General features: G+C 38.0%; 1 protein-coding gene across 3 annotated transcripts in view; it reads right to left on the bottom strand.

The window, feature by feature from the left end:
- The window catches only part of map3k7 (mitogen-activated protein kinase kinase kinase 7), a 29,362-nt gene extending 10,252 nt beyond the window's left edge, over positions 1-19,110 (bottom strand). Inside the window, exons 1-13 of one of the 3 annotated variants that reach the window (XM_084952785.1) lie at positions 18,811-19,110; positions 18,185-18,304; positions 17,956-18,066; positions 17,812-17,877; positions 17,687-17,732; positions 14,462-14,600; positions 11,800-11,924; positions 10,862-10,990; positions 10,415-10,545; positions 6,122-6,203; positions 2,342-2,472; positions 1,835-1,982; positions 966-1,046 (exon numbers count right to left, since the gene is read on the bottom strand). In XM_084952785.1, coding sequence (XP_084808911.1) covers positions 966-1,046; positions 1,835-1,982; positions 2,342-2,472; positions 6,122-6,203; positions 10,415-10,545; positions 10,862-10,990; positions 11,800-11,924; positions 14,462-14,600; positions 17,687-17,732; positions 17,812-17,877; positions 17,956-18,066; positions 18,185-18,277 — 1,282 coding nt within the window. In that variant the 5' untranslated portion in view covers positions 18,278-18,304; positions 18,811-19,110. The remainder of the gene's footprint in view (positions 1-965; positions 1,047-1,834; positions 1,983-2,341; positions 2,473-6,121; positions 6,204-10,414; positions 10,546-10,861; positions 10,991-11,799; positions 11,925-14,461; positions 14,601-17,686; positions 17,733-17,811; positions 17,878-17,955; positions 18,067-18,184; positions 18,305-18,810) is intronic. The other 2 variants (XM_084952786.1, XM_084952787.1) reach the window with 2 other exon arrangements.
- Positions 19,111-20,561: the final 1,451 nt, after the last annotated feature.

Raw genomic sequence — 20,561 nt, 5'->3', positions numbered from 1 at the left:
CCACCAACGTGATTGGTTTGGTGGTGAGTCAGCGGTGATCTGGAGGGATCATGGAAAAGTGACTTGATGAAGATCAGACCACATTTTACTGACACTCATTACATAAATTGGTTATTTTTTTCCTTGTACAGGTTTGCAGATGCAAAGGTGCGTGCCTTACCATCTATAACAATTCCATGCTGACTCCCTGCACCACTTGATTAAATGAAACACTTACTCAATGTCTCTCATATATCTTCAAAATAGAAGTATTTCTGACAGGCAGAGCTGTCCCCATTCCCTTTGATCCATATCTCAACTTATAATAATAGCTCTGACCCTCACTGTGAGGGAAATTAATCAAAATGACTTTTTTCAAAGTGGATGTGGATGGATGGAAAGTGAGTGAGAAATGGGAAAAAAAAAATAGCCATGCTTTCTCAATGTCCTCTAAGCATGAAAGTCAAAGACAAGCTCAAATGCACTAATTTACTACTGCTACTCGTGATTTGCTGCAGCCAAGCCAGGGATATAAGAGACAGGAGAGGGCCAGGACTTAGGAAAGTTATCTCATCTATGTCAACATACTGACTATAATGTAGTGATTAACAGCCACTTGCTTTTAGTGGACAAATATGCACACAGCTCCAACAAATGTGTTGATAACAGATGAGAAAACTTCAATATTTTACTAAAAACAAACAAAGAAAAAACAGAAAACAGGACATGACACAGCTATGATGTATGTGACTCCAAAATCAGCTTCAAGGACTTCTGTGTTTTTTTTTATTTTAAATTTTTGGTTTGTGTTTTTAAATCAGAGCGCAAATTCGAAGAAAATTTAAATGTTATGAACATTATCTGCATTCTTGAGGGGATCATATGGAGTGACACACAAAAGAAAGCCATGTCTGATGACAGTAACCCACAGGCTCATTCAAGCCAGTTCCACCGTGTCACCGGAAAGACCAGTAGTCCAGTGATACCTGTAACGACGATCTTGGGGACATCCAGTATGGTTCCAAATGATGCAGTTTTACGGTGGCCTCGCTTATACGGGGGGTTTGCTGCAAAAACACATATACACATATAGCTGCATATAGGACAAGCATGCCCACAGCTGGACTGCAAAGGTGGGCCATACACATGCAGAACATACGTGTGCATGCAGAGGAAACATGCACCATTCATTCCAGGAGCTGTGGATCAGTACTGCATAGACAGTCAGCAGAGAATGCACTATGTTCCTCAGCACAGACAAGAGCAGGCATTTTGCTTTTTGGAAAAGTTCAACAAGGTGATCTGAGAACAGAGTTTTCAATAATTAAATGTTAGAAACCCCAACCACTGAAGCTATATTTAATTGTGAACAACATTTAAAACAAACAAACAAACAAACAAATAAACAAACAAGAAAGAAAACTGACAGACATTCACATTGAAATTGAAACTACACCAGAGGAGTTCTTGATTTAGTTTCTCTATGACAGCACGAGTACATCTGCTGAAAGGAGATTAGCGACAGCTGGTTTCGAGAGGCCCTATCTTCAGAGACATATTGACACTTTTAATGAGGAATCAATCTTCAATTCAAAGTGATGAAATCACATAAAAGGGCGACCTAGGTGCCAAGAAAGAAGCTTCCAGTCTGGACCAGCAAAGACTGCCTCAATATTAATACTGCATGCACTCCCTTTTTTTTTTTTTTTTAATTTTTTTTTTTTTTTTTTTTTTATTTGAAGTAATGGCATGATCAGGCCAATATGCTTTGTTAAGCTTGTCCTTTTTTTCTTTTTTTTTTTTTTTTTAAATGTATTTGATGTATTGATTTGTGCCAAGTTTTGTCTGGCATTACCTGCAGGTGCAAACTGCATCTTGGGCTCCAACTCTGACAGGTCAGCACTCATTCTTTTGCTGTCAGAAGAAGACAGGCACTGTGTTCGTGCTGACAGACTCTCAACGCTGCCCCCTCTGGAAAGAGACACATTCCTTAATGTGTCTCCCTGAAAGACAAACACGAAACTTTTACTGAACCACAGAAGACTGTATTACAAAGGAGGATTAAGTGCTTATCAGTGCAACTTCATGGCTGACTCTGGGTTTTCAGTGTTCTGCAAACCTGGGATATACATATTTTTACCAGTCAATATAACAGCTAATATAAAAAATTGCCCTTTAAGGACCTTTATGTTTGTTTCATTGTTCATTGACATATGCATTATGTTGAATCCAAACTATGTAAAAACTATGTTAAAAAAACACCACAACACAGAAACCAGCAGAGTTGTCAACAGAAGACAAAAAAAAAAAAGATAAATCATTACATGTACAGTAAAAACGTCCCTTTTTAATATGGTCTTACCTTTGGCTTGAAATGAGGTGCGAACTGAGGCGTAATCTTAATAGTGTCATTGCTCCCTTGAGAATCACTGTGCTCCATGTTCGCATCACTTCTGTAGCTTGTGCTGTTACCAGTGTAGTCTACATATGAACCTGTCATTTCAATAGACACAGGACAGGACAGAAGTTAAATTTATTTATCAGTTTTAATAACAGGACAGCAAAGCAGACAGGAAAGGAGCGATCAAGAACAAGACTGCAGTAAATTTTTGGCATAAGGGCTATCTGCTCAAATTTATACTGGCACAGGGACAGTTTCAATTTTTTTTTAAATATACACTTTCACCGGTATTGCATCTTTACATTAACTTTGTGGATTTTTGTTGTCTTTGAGTTTTCAAAACACTGAAAAAAAATCAAATAATGAAAATAAAGAACAGACAAATATAGAAATCTGAAATAGACTGATAATATTACTACAATGTATTTTCCTCTGCTTAGTTATATGCTTAAATTTAGGTGGTTGTCTCATTTGAGTTGAGGCTGTATTTGAATCGTCTTGCCACGGCCATCTCTATGGAGGAGTTGGGTGGGGGCAGAGCATCTGTGGCTCCTGGGAGAGGTGGGAGGCTCACGTGTACTTACAGTCAGGTCCATAAATATTGGGACATCGACACAATTCTAACATTTTTGGCTCTATACACCACCCCAATGGATTCCAAATGAAATGAACAAGATGTGCTTTAACTGCAGACTGTCCGCTTTTATTAGAGGGTATTTACATCCAAATCAGGTGAATGGTGTAGGAATAACAACAGTTTGCATATGTGCCTCCCACTTGTTAAGGGACCAAAAGTAATGGGACAGAATAAGAACCACAAATCAAACTTTCACTTTTTAATTCTTGGTTGCAAATCCTTTGCAGTCAATCACAGCCGGAAGTCTGGAACACATAGACATTACCAGACGCTGGGTTTCATCCCTGGTGATGCTCTGCCAGGCCTCTACTGCAACCATCTTCAGTTCCTGCTTGTTCTTGGGGCATTTTCCCCTCAGTCTTGTCTCCAGCAAGTGAAATGCATGCTCAATCTGATTCAGTTCAGGTGATTGACTTGGCCATTGCAAAACAGTCCACTTCTTTCCATTCAAAAACTCTTTGGTTGCTTTTGCAGTATGCTTTGGGTCAATGTCAATCTGCACTGTGAAGCGCCGTCCAATGAGTTCTGAAGCATTTGCTGAATATGAGCAGATATTATTGCCCGAAACACTTCAGAATTCATCGTGCTGCTTTTCTCAGCAGTCACATCATCAATGAATACAAGAGAACCAGTTCCACTGGCAGCCATACATGCCCACGCCATGACAGTTCCACCACCATGCTTCACTGATGAGGTGGTATGCTTAGGATCATGAGCAGTTCCTTTCCTTCTCCATACTCTTCTCTTCCCATCACTCTGGTACAAGTTGATCTTGGTCTCATCTGTCCATAGGATGTTGTTCCAGAACTGTGAAGGTGTTTTTTAGATGTCGTTTGGCAAACTCTAATCTGGCCTTCCTGTTTTTGGGGCTCACCAATGGTTTACATCTTGTGGTGAACCCTCTGTATTCACACCGGTGGAATCTTCTCTTGATTGTTGACTTTGACACACATACACCTACCTCCTGGAGAGTGTTTTTGATCTGGCCAACTGTTGAGAAGGGTGTTTTCTTCACCAGGGTAAGGATTCTTCGGTCATCCACCACAGTTGTTTTCTGTGGTCTTCTGGGTCTTTTGGTGTTGCTGAGCTCACCGGTGCGTTCCTTCTTTATGAGAATGTTTCAAACAGTTGTTTTGGACACGCCTAATGCTTTTGCTATCTTTCTGATGGGTTTGTTTTGTTTTTTCAGCCTAATGATGGCTTGCTTCACTGATAGTGACAGCTCTTTGGATCTCATCTTGGCAGTTGACAGCAACAGATTCCAAATGCAAATAGCACACTTGAAATGAACTCTGGACCTTTTATCTGCTCATTGCAATTGGGATAATGAGGGGATATCACACACCTGGCCATGGAACAGCCAAGAAGCCAATTGTCCCATTGCTTTTGGTTCCTTAACAAGTGGGAGGCACATATGCAAACTGTTGTAATTCCTACACCTGATTTTGATGTAATAACCCTCTAATAAAAGCTGACAGTCTGCAGTTAAAGCACATCTTGTTTGTTTCATTTGTTAGAATTGTGTCGATGTCCCAATATTTATGGACCTGACTGTATGCCACACTGATTCAGTGCTGGTCCTATAAATTCACAAAAATGCCACACTTCTGTGTACTCTGTTCAGTGTTACTGTCACTGCACCCTCAACTGCACTGAAGCATTTGTGATGACTGGCAATGAGTCTTTTACAGCGCTGTGGAGAAATCTTGGCCCACTCATCTTTGTAGAATTGTTGTAATTCAGCCTCACTGGAGAGTTTGAGCATGAACCGGCTTTTTAAGGTCATACCACAGAATGGCAATCAAATTCAGTTCAAAACTTTGACTAGGCCACTCCAAAGTCTTCATTTGGTTTTTCTTATATCATTCAGAGGTGGACTTGCTGGTGTGTTTCGGATCATTGTCCTGCTGCAGAACCCAAGTGAACTTCGGCTTGATGGCTGGACATTCTCCTTCAAGGATGATTTGGTAGACAGCAGAATTCATGGTTCCATTTACCATAGCAAGTCAACAAAACAGCTCCACACCATCATACTACTACCACCATATTTTACTGTTGGTATGATGTTCCTTTTCTGAAATGCTGTGTTAAAGTAATGCAAGATGCAAGGGGACACACACTTTTGTCTCATGAGTCCACAGAGGATTTTCCCAAAAGTCTTGGGGATCATCAAGATGTTCTCCAGCAAAACTGAGAAGAGCCTTTATGTTCCTTTTGTCGTCTCTTTCTTCTGGTGGAGTCATGAATACCGGCCTTAACTGAGGCATACAGTTCTTCTGATGTTCTTCTGGGGTCTTTTGGGACCTCTTGGATGAGTCGTCACTGCACTTTTGGGGTAATTTTGGTCATGTGGCCACTCCTGGGAAGGTTCACCACTCTTACATGTTTTCCCCATTTGTGGCTTTCACTGTGGCTTTCTGGAGTCCCAGAGCTTTTCTATTACTATTATTGTCATTTTATATTATTGCTGTGTTTACTTTGATCCTGTTGCTAAACTAATTTCCCTTTTGGGACAACAAAGAATTTGAGTTGAATTGAATTGAATTAGATATGGCTTTATTTAGTTTGTCATTTGTTCCTGAATTTTCTTGGATCGCGGAATGATGTCTGGCTTTTGAGGATGTTTTGGTGTACTCCACTACTTATGTACTTAGGAACATCTATCTTACTGCTTCATGCTAATGTTAATCCAGCTGCTAATGTTATGTGTACTGGCCTGAATTTTACTGCAATCATTTGCCCACAAACTTAAGCCAAGGCTGCTTTCTTTTGAAGGTATATTATTCTGAGAACTTCTAAAACACATGTGACCTTGAGCTCAGTACTGGGCAACTGTATAGATACCAGGATACACTGGAGTTGCTGTGCTGGTCAACAACATGCCGCTCATGGTACACCTTTGTGAACATCCATGGTATTTGTGCAGGCAGAGAAAACAGTTTGAATTAACAAAGGAAAAAATCCTATGTGGTAGAAGAAGTAAGTTAACGACGCACATAATAGTTTTCCTGTAAAGAAAAGCGATTAGCAGCAGTAAGAGGAACTATAATTATTTAAACATAATCTAGAACGTCATCTTCACACGACCTTAACATGAGATGTACCTGTACTAGTTGCAGAGTTGCTCTGTCCCTCATCTGAATACTGGTATGGATACTGAAGGGGTTCATCAGACCCTGGGAAGTACTGCAAAAAAAATGAAAACAACACATAATGTTGGGAGTTCTCAACTCAGGCTTACTATGAATGAAAAAAATCCTATTAGTATAATTAATTCAGGAGAGTAGGACTTGGTGATATTTTGAGATATAATATATGTATTATGTATATATATGTAATATATATAATAAATAATATATGGAAAGTTTAAGCTATATTTGGCTTAATGTTACAACCTCAAACACTAAGAGAACACTAAGAATGAATCTACCAGAGATCACTGACACAAAGCCACTTTTACCTTGCAGAAAAGAGATAGGGTTGGTCTACTGCTGAGTGACCTTCATTTTCTATAGTTCTGACACTATATAGCACAGTATATATGAATAAAGATGTGGTTTGTTTAGAATAGTATCATGGTTTTTCAAACATATGAATGATGTATTTTAGAAGTGTTATAAAATAATACACAAGACTATCTATAATTTGCATAATTACATCAATGTTCAAAAATACTGTTGGCCACCAGTGCTACCCCTCAAACCTCTTAGTATACACGTTTGGTATCAATTACAAAATCCTACCTCCACTCATCTGCTTTTACACTAGGGGTGGGTGATATATTGAATATACTTGATGTATCGTTTTTTTTTTAGTTTTTCTATGTAAGACTGTTAAAATGGTGTTAAATGGTTAAAATGTGCCGTAAAACTATTGCCGCAAACGGAAGCAGTAGCACAAATGTATTCCAACAGCCGAAAAGTCATCCACTGCAAAATGAAGAATGTTTTAAACTCTGCATGTCAACATCTTCCCACACACCAAAGAAAATGTTAAATAAAACAGCTGTGATACCTGATTCTTTGTCAATCGTTTTTATAGTCACCGTCTAGACATTTTTTTCTGTAATTTGGGGTCATCACATTTTAATTTTACTATTTTTATATATTATAAGCACAAAAGAACAATTTCAATTGTTTTATTATTACTCGATGTCCTTTTTCGTTATGATCTTTTGTTTGCTTTTTAAAGGTCTAGTGTTGACCACCTACTGTGACAGTATTCTCATTGGTCAAAAACCTCTGCGTGCAACTGATGGTTAAAAAAAATGGTTTAAATAAAACATTTTAATTCATTCAGATTTCTTGTATTCAAAGCAGAAAAATAAATATTGAATGAGCATACCAGTGCAAATTTAGGCACTATATGGTTGAAAACAATTTTTGTTTTTTGGAGGTTATTTAAACATATCGTGATATATATTGTGTATCGTGATATAATCAAAAAAAAATAAATTGTGACATTAGATTTTCCTCATATTGCCCAGGCTTAGTTCACACATATATAAACGTCCCATTCTTAATTCATAGCGTTTAATATGATGTTGGCCTGCCCCTTTATAGGCCTGCACAATAAATCGAAAATTTATTGTGATCGCGATATCAGCCTGTGCGATGGGCCCATCGCAAAAGACGGTGTAAACGGCGATAATTGGGTACCTTAAAATGTTTACACACGTGCTTTAAAGAATTTACCAATAAAAGAAACCCCTTTACACATTTGATCAGTCGAATAGAGCCCTTCACAGCATTAACCAATCACATGGATTAGAGGTGGGGAGTGAACAACACTGCAGCAACGAGTCAGAGTTGTAATGGCTGAGAGCGAGACACATGACGAGAATGCTACTGACTGAACTCGTGGCTAAAAAAAACAAAACAAAAAAACAAAAAAAAAATAGTACCTCGCTTAATTGGAGGTACTTTGGATTTGATAAAGACGACGTTCCCAAAAAACAGGTACTCTGCAAAACTTCCTGAACACTCGTGGCAACCACCAGAGGAAACACGACTAATCTCCACCATCATCTTCAATACAACCACAGAGAACTGTTTGAAGAGTTCCAGAAAGATAGGGCTAGCCAAACAAAGGTTGCTAATGTTAAGACAAAGAGCACAGCAATCCAACAGCAGTCTCTGTATCAGATTTTTCAAGTGGAACTCCTTATGAGAAAACGTCGAAGCGGTATAAAGAAATAACAGAGGCCATTACACATTTTTTGGCTAAAGACGTGATGCCTATAAATACAGTTAGAGAGGGCTTCACCAGTCTAATACATAAAGTGGACCGGAGATACCGCATCCCCTCACGAAACTACATTTCCCATGTCGCCATTCCACAAATGTACGAAACATGCCGCAAGACCGTCATGTTTGAACTGAGCCAAGCTGAAAACTACGCAAGCACTGCAGTAAAGTTACCTCTCCAGTTTTGACTTACATCATAACTACTTGGTGAGTGGTAAAATGATGAACAACTGCATTGAGATCATTTGCAGTATAATTTAAGTTATGTTTATTTAAAACTAATGATAGAGACCGGGAAGGATGTCTTTCAGAATTTGTTTTTAATGGGGGTAATGTTTCAATGTTAAAGTGCACTTTGTTGTTACACTGCTCATACAGCAGCTTTCTTTAAATAAAACTGTTGCAGTAAAACGGAAATTATGTATTCATTTTTTTTTTTTGCTATTTATTTTATCGCAAGTCACATCGTTATCGCAATATTGATCACAGTTATCACACATCGCAGGTTTTCCTAATATCGTGCAGCCCTACTCCTGTAGCTATAACAGCTTCAACTCCTTTAGGAAGAATTTCCACAAGGTTTATTCCTAATCGCTTCCACTTTGTTATGATACCACTAACAGTTGACTGTGGAATATTTAGTAGCAAGGACATTTTTGTTGCACACTTGGAACCCTATCGCGATACCATATTGGAATACACCGAGCTCCTGAGAGTGTCCCATTCTTTCACAAATGGTGTATATATCAGCCCAAATGCAAAACAGACTAAACTGTTTTCTTTCATGCTAGAGTCCACACCCTGGTGCAAAATTTGGTTGCATGGTTTTAATGAAATTATTAATTTTGAACAGCAAAAATACAGCTGCTCAATTTTTTTTTGAAAAAGCAAAAAAATCTGCACAACTTCACCATTTAATACTCGTCGCCTGTTTACTTCCCCCTTGACCGGAGAGATAGATAGTGGTGTCATAACTAGGGATGGGTACCGGTATCTGGTGCCATTATGGCACCGGTTCTGACATAAACGGTAGTAACCAGACCGAAAAGCAGCGCACATTTCGGTGCTTTTTTTCCCTGAGCTGTGATACACTTCAGATTCTAGCCAATCATTTTATGTTTCCAAGGATGGTAGGTGGGCCCAGGTACGTAGGTTCTTTTAGAGCAGAGCTACAGATTAAAAATGCCCAAGGCGAAGCGGTCAAAAGTCTGGCTGTACTTCACAGCAAAAGATGCAAACTCAGCAGCCTGCAACAAGTGCTTTAAGGTGATACTGTGCAAAGGAGGTAACACCTTGAATCTGATGAAACACCTGGCGACGCATACCGTTTTTTTTTAAGCCGAGAAATGCACCGTACCTACTACGTGTGTGGTGCCTGTTATCGGACCCGGAGTTATCAACATCCCCCAAGAACCCGAAGAGGAGAGTCCTGGCCCCTAGCCCTGCCAGTGTAGCAGAAATGATGACGGATGATGATGGCAGCAGCAGCCGTTCTTCTCTGCGTGAGTAGCTTAATGTTGTTCGTGTGTAATTGTACATTAATGCATGTAAGGTAAACTAGAAAACACCGTCGTAGTTACATGCGGCTGTCTTCTTGTTTGATGGCAGATACTCCCTTCACCCTGGCCAAAAAGGCTAAAATGACCAAAGAAAAATTGGAAAACAGTTAAACATGAGAGGTTTTTGGACAAAGTTTGTGTTTTTTCCATTGTTTAAGCACTGCTTCCAGCCAAGAGTGATACCATATATGACCTATAGCTGCAGAAAAGGCTAACATTGTTGTCTTTTTACAAAAAAACAGATAAACATGAGAGGTTTTTGGACAAAGTTTGTGTTTTACATTCTTTAAGCACCGGCACCGTTTCAAAAGTACCGGTTTGGCACCGGTATCGGATAAAACCTAAACGATACCCATCCCTAGTCATAACATCTCTGGACTGGTAACTGCCATTAATAAACTAATATGTTTAGAATATATTCGACCAGCTACTTTTTCTGGTGCCGACAAGCAAGGACAGCAATGATTAAACATTGCTGTCAGCTAGAGGTGTACATCCCTAATTTTAACAAACTGATGAGACCCCCGGAGACTGCAGTTTTTTGATTCATTTACTTCAATTTAATAAAAGCCATATACACAAGGCAGAATACCTTCATTAGATGAGTCATGATCTTCACTATCTCTTCCATGGAAGGCCGCTGAGAGGGGTCTTTGGACCAACAGCGAGTCATTAGGCTTTCAATGGGCTTGGGCAAATTCTTGATTAAAGGTGGTCTTGTGCCTGAATGCAATAAAAAGAAATAACTGGTCACACGCAGTTACAGGGAAAGACATATCTGCATCACACAACACAAGAGAAATAAATATTATATATTACTGCCTCCCATTTCTTGAATCAGTAGTGCTGCATCCAGGATGCAATAAACTGCAAGGAGAGCTGAAAAGGTCAACATGTCTTTTACCCCCTCTGCCAACATCTTTATTTCTAGCATGCATGCCTGAGCACTCTTAGTGGCCGACAGCTGGATGTGACCTCTGCATCACCCACCACAAACAAACACACAGACACACACAGTCAGACAGGAAGAGTGACTCACCATTGTGCACAGCCCACATAATGCGAAAAGCTGGCCCTCCGATTTCATCGAAGGGCTTCCTGCGGGTGATCACCTCCCAAAGAATGATTCCCCAGCTGAACACATCACACTTCTCGCTGTAATTGCTGCCTGTAAGTATAAAGAAACCCACAGCAACACTTAGGTCCTTTTCAAAGAGCGGAAAAGGCTCAGTCTGACATCACTGACTGATAAAGGAAATTCTCTGCGGAACATTTGACAAGAGAGCGAGGAATGTGCCTGGCAAAGGCAGCAGCTTTTCTCTTGCTTTCAGTGGGGAGGAGGATGAAAATAAGGGAGCCATTTTCACCAAGGAATGGCTCCTGTGTTGCTTAATTATGGAGCCTGTTATTGAAGAATTAAAGTGCACATCATACACCTATTTCAAACTTGCTGCGCTGGGTTTTTCTGATAACATTCCACACTGATGCAAATTAGTTGTGAAGGGTTCACTGAGGGGGCAAAAGCGGGTTGTTTAATTGCACTGGAGTCTTGTAACATGCATCCAAAAACAAGGCAATGACTAGGAGTAATTCATCTTTCCCTGTGACATCCTCTAATAAGTCTCTTAATGTAGACTTACATTAGGCTCTTGGTTGTGTAAGAACAAAAATTCTGCGTTTACAGAAGAAAAGCCAGTACAGCATGACTCCATTCATCGTCTCACTGTCACTGGTTCGGCAGCTACTATCAATAAATAAGAGTATGGTGGAAGTAATATATAGTATAATATGTATAATAATAATAATAATAATAATAATAATAATAATAATAATAATAATAATAGCAGGACCCATCTCCAATTAGATGAAACATGACAAAGATGATGAGGCTGAGGTAATTAGAAAAACACATCTCAGTTTTTCTTGGTCAAAAAATAGGAAAACATTTCAAACAGCTGTAATGCTACTCATATTTGCCTTCAAATACTTCTGGGGCCATCCATGCTGCACTTCCTTTGTTGTTGGTCATGTGTGTCTGAATGTCACATGCTGTTCCAAAGTCACAAATCTTCAGCACAGTGCCTCCTGCCACCAGAAGTAGACTGAAATAAGGAAGACATACATCCTGTTAGCAGCAAAAAAGTGCCTTGAACTAAACAACATAGGACTAACTGTAACTAACTTCAGCCCGGTTTGGTTTAAAATGTTTCTTTTTAAAAAGTACTAGAGGAATGACAGTGCTCGACTCTTACGACTGTTTGAGACAAAGGAAATTCTATAGTAATAATGCAGGATATAAATTCCTGTACAATATTGGATAGGTGACAATTTGTGACTATGAGAGGCTTCATTAATTCTATAAACTCTCCAAATGATCTACACGGAACAGGTAAGCTGGTCCTCTCTTCCTACAGGATACTTACTAGTAATAGGTTAGTTTCCTTGCTTTTTTTTTTTTTTTAATTAATACTGGAAGTGTTGCCTCTGGTCCTTCTGAGACAATGGAATATAATCCAGATATCACAACATATTTCATTAATTACTGCATCCTATATAGCAGTAAACAATTACATCAAATCTACCACTATTCTGTATTTCCACATGTTTTTTTTTTTAGTGCAACACATTTAAAGGGTTTCCACAGAGGAAATGACCATGCAATAACAATAAAGACAGTCTTCACATAATAATAGGATTTCCATCCTGTGTGGATGCCCTGCAAGAGTTGGCATTCATAGAGGGTGTGTTAGTCTGAACCAGCTGTTATAAAGAAGATGTGAGTAACTCTATAGATATGCTGATAACACAGGTTTTCTTCATGGTATTTACCACTTCCTTTGATCAGGATTTTACATTGCTGGCATGTGATGCCATTCCCTGAATCCTGAAGCTGCCAGATTGAATTGCAACCACTGCTTTTCATTTCCCTTTTTTCCATCTAGGCTTTCCATAATCAATGAGAATATAATCTGGATAAGCCCAAAACAAAATGTATATCGAAGTAAATAATGTCTTTACACCTTCCCATTTTGCCTGTATCAGACACATCCAAATGTCGTTCATTTATGGCCAAAATGTTTTGGCTAGTTATTTAAGGGTTGGAGTACACTGTCTTGCTAATTTCTTCTTCTTCTTCTTCTTCTTTTTTGAAAAATACAGCATTTTATCAAATTCTCTGATAGTAGGATTCGTATCATGAGAGAAAGAAAAATGATATATTCTGAACATGTCACAATTCCAAACTTTCATTAGCATCCTAAAGGTAAATAAAAAGAGCCATAATAAAATAAGAAAAACAAAATACAACACACATCTTACTGTGACACTTCCACACACCTTAGCATTCCTGATAGGTCGCAATAAATGTCTGTTAATATTAGGGCTGCCACGATTAGTCAACTAGTCACGATTACGTCGACTATTAAAATCGTCGATGACTGATTTAATAGTCGACGCGTCGTTTGAAGCTTTGTAAGATCCCAAAAGACGCAGGAATAAGTAGTAGAATTTAAGAGTGTAATAACGGACTGAAACAGAAGATGGCAGCACTGCATGTACAAGGATGCCAGCTGCCGTTAAACCCCGAAGAAGAAGAAGCTGTGTCCCAGAATTCATAGCGCGGCCCAGCGCAGTAGTCAACAATGGCGGCAGCTAGTTAGTTTTAATATTACTCTTATTATTCTTTTTGGGTCACAAAATAAAGTTTAACATATTTTCAGGCGAGAATGTAGCTGTGTAAACCTCAAATATCTGCTCAGTTTATCAAGACACCACATATTTTCAAAAGCGCTCTGACGTTTTCGGAGACTTGTGTTACCCACTAGCTATCGAGCTAGTGGGTAACACACGTCTCACCAGCTCGATAGTTAGCCGGGGTTCAAGGCTCATTAGAGCCTGTGAGAACACCGGACTCCCGGCAAATCGTTTTCAAACCCACCGCCGTCTTTCACTACTCAGGTTAAACATGTAATATAAGTCACTTAGATAACTTAAAAATGTTATTGTTTGGCTTTTTTAGTATTTTATTTGTTCCTGAGTAAATCGGTTTGGCTGAGAAATAAAGTTATAGTTTTTACACAGCTGAATAAACGTCAAGCAGACAGCTGATTATCAGAAGTGTGAGATGCTCGAGAATATACTCCGGTGTCTTGTTATATTTTAGATAGCAAGGAGCAGACGGCTGAGTTTATTAAACTTCACTGAAACAACCTGCAGATTTCATTAAAATTTAATAAACTATCATCTTGTCTTTATTTTTAGTTAGCACATACCCTAAACACTTCAAGCTGTAAGCTAATGAGTTAGTTATACAAGAGCAGATGCGTGCTGGTGCAATAAGCTGTACGTTTTACGTCCAATGGATGCATGATCTGATTAGTCGACTAATCGCAAAAATAATCAGTGACTAGTCGACTATCAAAATAATCATTTGTGGCAGCCCTAGTTAATATCTTGAGTAACTTTCAACTAAGTGGCTTACAATGCCATGCCAAAAAAAAAAAAAAAAGCCTCTACACGTTTCTCAAAAGATACCAGATAGTTTAACAAGAACACAATATAGTACAAACTGAATCAAACTACTTTAAAGAAATAATTTGCTGGAAACATAAAGGAGTGTGTGAGGTGAAAAGGTGCATACTTGGGTGGTTTGAGGTCCCTGTGAATGAGAGCCTTTGGTTTCATGCCATGGAGATAGGCCACACCCTGGGAACACTGTAAACACCAGCTCATAGCATGGGAAGCAGTGTAATAGGGGAGGGGTTCAGCACCATGCAGTACTGTGGACAAGAAAACACAGTCTCAAACAGCGACCACAGACAGCATACCTTCAAACCAACTAGGCAAAGTGTGGGGTCCCTATAGTAATTATGACACTGTCATACGGACTGAAACACCCATGTGCATTTTCACTATAGCTTCTTTAAGAGTACTGACAAAAAGCTATTACTAGCCCTCAGTGTCCCAGCAGATGCACCTATGTCATAAATTTGAAACAGCCTGGTGTTATTTTCACAAGGGGAAGAGTGTTACATTAACAGCTTCCAAGACATAATTTAGTATTTTTGACACCAGGAGGAACAGAATACCTGTAAATAATGATCTTTATTATACAATCATATTTAAAAATATAATTCACATTAATGTTTTTATTTAAATGACAGCAGCATGTTTAAAAATGCTGGAGAAATATCTTACAACTTACTAGGTTAATTTGAAATTCAATCGAGTATTACAAGACATCCCAGGAGTGTATATTAGTTCACCAATCAAAATAAAAATAAAAATGAGTGTTTGTCAACATAAAATTTCAAACTCATTGGGGATATTATCATTACTGATTATCAATAAAGGGTTACCCTTAATAAACATTCTGTCAACCAAAAATGTTCACCTGAACACCTAACAGATACAAGGCCTAAGCACATGAAGAAACATATATGCACATTAAATACCCACAATGACCCTCTAACAGCATATATATTTTTAAGAAAAAATTATAATATTAGTGACATTAATTTTGAGTAACTGATAAAAGAATAATGTGTATTTTCTCATTCAACCATATACATGTGACCTGACTATGTAGTAAGACTAAACTGCCTAGAGTCTCATTTGCAGTGGAAAAGAGGTTGAGGTTCAAACTCTAAATTTGTAGACATCCAAAAGCATTGTTTCAACAATATCTTATGACTGGATTTCAAAGTGTCAGCATATTTCACCATGAAATGTAATCACAACACAAACACAACTGAGCTATCTGCAGCCTTGTTAGGAAAAACTCACTTTACACTTCATTTTGTCCAAATTTATTCCGCAATACTAATTTCAAACTCATCTTCACACAGTCATTTTTACACTATCATGTCCACCATGATGCCATTGGTGTAAGCATATTTCCATCATCACAACAATTGCCAGCCAAAGTCAGAGACCAGGAATTCCATTTGCGCACAAACACACGCAATATCATCAAGAACAACAGGACTTTTCAATAGTTCTCAGCATTTGTTATATTTGCTTCACTGCCCGCAATGTCCCACAAAACTATGTCCAAAAATGTAGTTTATGAAATTTTTTTATAAGCAAACCACTAAGAACAGCAAACTACTTTGTCCCAAAACCTCATCCAAGCAAACCTGATAGCTACAAGGGGAAAACCCCAAACTCACTGAAGTGTGACCTAGCAATTCAGTGAAATTTGCCCCCATAACAATTCTGGCAAATTTTAAGTACAACTGAGCACAGAATATTTTATGAACATGATACAAATTAGTACTAACAGTGCCCTCCATAATGTTTAAGACACAAGTTTTTGACGTTTTGTCTCTGAATGCTACCCAAAATGAATTATATATAAAACAGTTGTGACTGAAGTGGAGACAGCTTTAATTCAATTTCTTTTTTAAACAAAAAAATGGCTTCCTTCTTGAGTTATCACATTCACAAGATTTTCAAAAACTTGACCTCTGACCTTGACCTTTCAGTCGAGGTCACAGAGATTTAAATTTGTCCCCCTTTTGCAGAGGAAAAGGGGGACAAAAAGCCCTCACCTGGCCAGGAAACTGGCCCTCACCTGGCCCAACTGGCCAGGTGAGGGCTGCTCCCCTCTTATTTCATGATATTTCATTTCTGAAGTGTTGAATTTGCTTTTCATGGTTTTCCACTAGGGGTGGGGGAAAAAATCGATTCTGTGTAGTATCGTGATATTTTGTTTGCTAATAATGTATCGATACAGGGACAGCAGAAATCGATATTTTGTTACAAAAAAAGGTTTTAGTGCTCTGACTTCAGAGCATGTTGATCTTTTTTCTGAGCAAGAATCCTGACATTCCTTCACTGTCCAAATGTGTTTAACTTTTTTATTGGCAGCAATAAACATGTTTTATTTTAATTAAGTTTAAAACTTTTTTATTTAATGTAAAATTATATTTTGTTTTAATTTACTTTCAAATTCTTCAGTTGCTGAAGGGGCTGCATAGTTTTCATAAATTGCATAGTTCAGAATAGCTATAATTGTACCAGATGGTTGCATTCAGTTAAGTTGGACTAGACTGTAATACAAACCGTTCAGTTTGTCAACAATAAAACTGAAATGAGAGAAAGACTGAGTGCGAGACTTTGATATTAGATAAAATGAATATTGATAAAGTTTACCTTTATGTACAGAATCTGAATATCGCAAAATATTTTAAAAAATTGCAATAATATCGTATCGTGCGTTAAGTATTGTGATAATATCGTATCGTGGGATGTATGGTGATTCCCACCTCTATTTTCCACTGTATGAAAGTTAGGGGAAAAGAGATTTCGCAAGAAAGGGAGGCCATCATTAGGCGGAAAAATTCAAATAAACCTGCACCTATCTGACATCCAGTAATCCCAGACTCTGCTGCTACATGACAACAAATTGCTTATAAAAGCACTCATGGTAAACATAAGAAACAACAAGCCTAGATATACATAGGATAAGTCTTTTAACTTATTTGAAAATGAGGCTGTAAGAAATATATGTATGTAATTTATTTGCAGAAGGTTCAAATACTCAATTTTCATTCTTACTGAAAATGTTAATTTAACTGTCATAACTGTATGCACACAAATTATTTTATTACTGATCGATTTTATACCCCACCAGTTCCCAGGTTTATCTGAATATTTAAGTATGTGCATGTAAGGGCTGCATGTCGCTGTGCAAACATGGACTTCTAACGAATCAGAAAAGTGGCTGAACATGCAAACAACTGGAGGATCAACTCAACAGGGCTGTGTCTGTCCAAAGCCGTGTTCATTACTAGCAAAGCAAAATAAATGGTGTAACATGTAACACAACCATACTGTTTTCTATTAAAACATATTGACTCACCATTATATAATGATCCACCTTCTGCATATTCCATCACAAGGCAAACCTGAGGTGGAAAGAACACCATCAAAAACTCAAAATCAACCAAATAGACCAAATAGTCATTGTTATCCTAGTGAACTTACTGGACTATTGCAAGAGCCATACAGTTTCACAATGTTGGGGTGATTCACACGTGAAAGTTGTCTGAGCTGGAGATGAAAAGGAAAGGTTACACACAGGCAGGCTGTTGAAATAATCTTGAGAATATTTCAATAACGAAAAAATACCTCAACAATAAAGGCTTTCCTCTCTGATTCACTCTCAATAGTCTTGATTGCAACATCTTTTCCTTTCCATTTTGCTTTGCAGACGACCCCAAAAGCTCCTCTCCCCACCACCTGAGAACAGGTAGTTAGCATCAAAGTTACACTCACTAGGTAAGAGCTTCATCGAGCTGATACTAACTGTTGTCATGCGCTAGTGACACGAAAAACAGCAAAAATAATCCCAAGTTACCTCCTCAACTTCAATGTCCTCATAATTGATTTCTTCAAAGGGATACCCAGGTGGTGTTTCAAGCATTTCCGCTGGTGGTAACGATAGAGACATTACTAGCTTAGGTCAGCTAGTAACTTACTATGAAAACGAGCAAACAACACATAGGTAAAAAGCTCAATATTAATAAATAATAAATAAATCAGCACAAGGATACTTAGCTAGGTTTCAAGACATCAATTGCAATTACGCAGTCGTATTTTTTTTTTTACCGTAACTGCGTAATTATGACTGATGCCGTAAGGACACATGGCTACTCAATAAAACAAACACGTTACAGCCTTCAAAAATGGCAAATTGTCATTCCTTCGCCAGCTGTCAAGCACCGAAAAACGGATCGGCGTTTGCCTACCTACTGTCAGTTCCCTTGATGCAGTCAAGGCTAACCGCATAGCATAACTAGCTCAGTTATGCAGCTGCTACGAAAAACTACTGGAGAAAATAAGTGTTTAAAGTTAGCTTTTTGCATAATTAAAGATCTGGGACGACAGAATAAGACTACACCATTCCTCACCAGAGTCTGACACTGTCACAACACAACCTTAAAAAAGACAAGCAATTCGAGGCCTGTTAAAATAGCAGCTTACGTTAGCTGGCTGGCCCGGTTGCTAACGCTAGCTACCAGGACTTTCTTAGCTTCAACAATCCAACTCTTCGTAGATGACTTGTCACCAGCGCCGGTTATGTGGACATGGGGATATTTTCTACTATTCATGTAAGAAAAAACCTGGAATAACGTCCATTTTTATAAAAACTGTTTTGTCTATCCACTTGACAAACAAGCATAACTTTTTGACAACTTGTGTAGCTGGCTTGCTAGGAATGTATTTTGATTCTTCGCAGGGGAGAGGGGGAGCTCCACCAGGAAGTGTGTGCGTATTGTAATTCTGTCCCCCGAAAACCAAAAAAGGTACGGAAGCGTAATGCATTAGCTTCAGAAAATGAAGCATTTTTTTTTCCGTGAATGACATAATTAGTTCGGATATAACACACAAAGAAAAAGTAAGAAATTTGTTTTCGTGTGGAATATTTCTTTGTTGTAAAGATGTTTCTAGAACAAGTCCTAAACTAGGTCTCAGGACAAAGACAGTTGTTTGGTTATTCAGTTTGTTTGAAAAAGGATTATTTCAGTTATTTTCTGAAAATTTCCGATACTTAATATTATAAATAAAAATGTTAAAGCAGTAAAAATACTTCTATGCCATTTTACAGATTAGAATTAAAATTTACTTCCAGGATAACATATATTTTGTATTTGTATTTAGTGTAAGGTACCAATCAATATAAAAAATAAAAAAGAATGTTTTCATTAAAAACATGTAAATGTAATAATGTGTCTTGCACATGTCGTCAATCTTGCATGAAAGCAAAAAATTCCATTTATCTAAGCAGAATATTGACCCAACATCTGCACAGTCTTTTATTTTTAGGGCTGGCAGAATATAAGATTAAATACATCTTGTTTTCTTACATTTACCTGCTGTGATCCAGGGCAGCTCATTTCCTCCCTTCTGTTTGGTATTTCTGTGAAATTCCCTCTGTCTATCACTTATCCCAGCTTACTTGTACCAAAGAAAAAAAATATAAATACTGCAATTCAGAAAAGGAACATTAGTAATGAACAATGATAATACAGAAGCTTAAGTGCAGCTTTTATCACTTATACATCATAATCTTGGGCTTATACAGGATTCTGCATTCTTCATGGAAAGCAAGTGTGAGGTTCAAAGTTCAGCTGTGAATTTAACAGGCTGTTGTTTAAAACTTGAAATATATAAGCAGGTCTATATCAGGGTTATATCATTATATTATTAGATTATGGCATGAAATGGAAATTGCAGTTACAATTTACATTTACATGATCTGTACAACTTTGTTTTCATTCATGTTCAGGTGGTTTGTTGCTATGAATTAAAGAACCCCGTTTTCACCTCCCCTTTCATAAGGATGTTCCAGTGTATCCTATGCTAAAGGAAGCAAAAAGAAATCATTGAAGCTCTTTCTGTTAGTATTTGGAGAATTGGAAGACCTATTAAGTTTAGAAACCTTACTAAGTAAATCGGGCTATTGGAACACACCCTTGGTGTCTGTTCTAAGCTTTATTTAAGAAATAGAAAAACTCCTCTGTCTGAAATTGTTCATCTGCTATTTGTATGAGAAAAGCCTGATAGCTGTGGGTGTATTTGATTTCCTATATCACTCTGTTTTACAACGGAGAGAGAGGAGTCTTCCAGTACTGATGCTTTTTGTTCCATAAAGATTTTATAAAGTGGGTGATCAGCGTTATTCAGGATGGCTTCTAATGTCTTTAACGTGCATCCTTCCCCAGCATGTCCAG

This window comes from Perissodus microlepis, chromosome 15 (genome assembly GCF_051167445.1).
Source record: "Perissodus microlepis isolate ML-2025 ecotype Zambia chromosome 15, ASM5116744v1, whole genome shotgun sequence".
Classification (NCBI taxonomy): Eukaryota; Metazoa; Chordata; class Actinopteri; order Cichliformes; family Cichlidae; genus Perissodus; species Perissodus microlepis.
The sequence above is the reverse complement of the archived record's forward strand: the minus strand, read 5'-3'. Positions and strand labels throughout refer to the sequence as shown.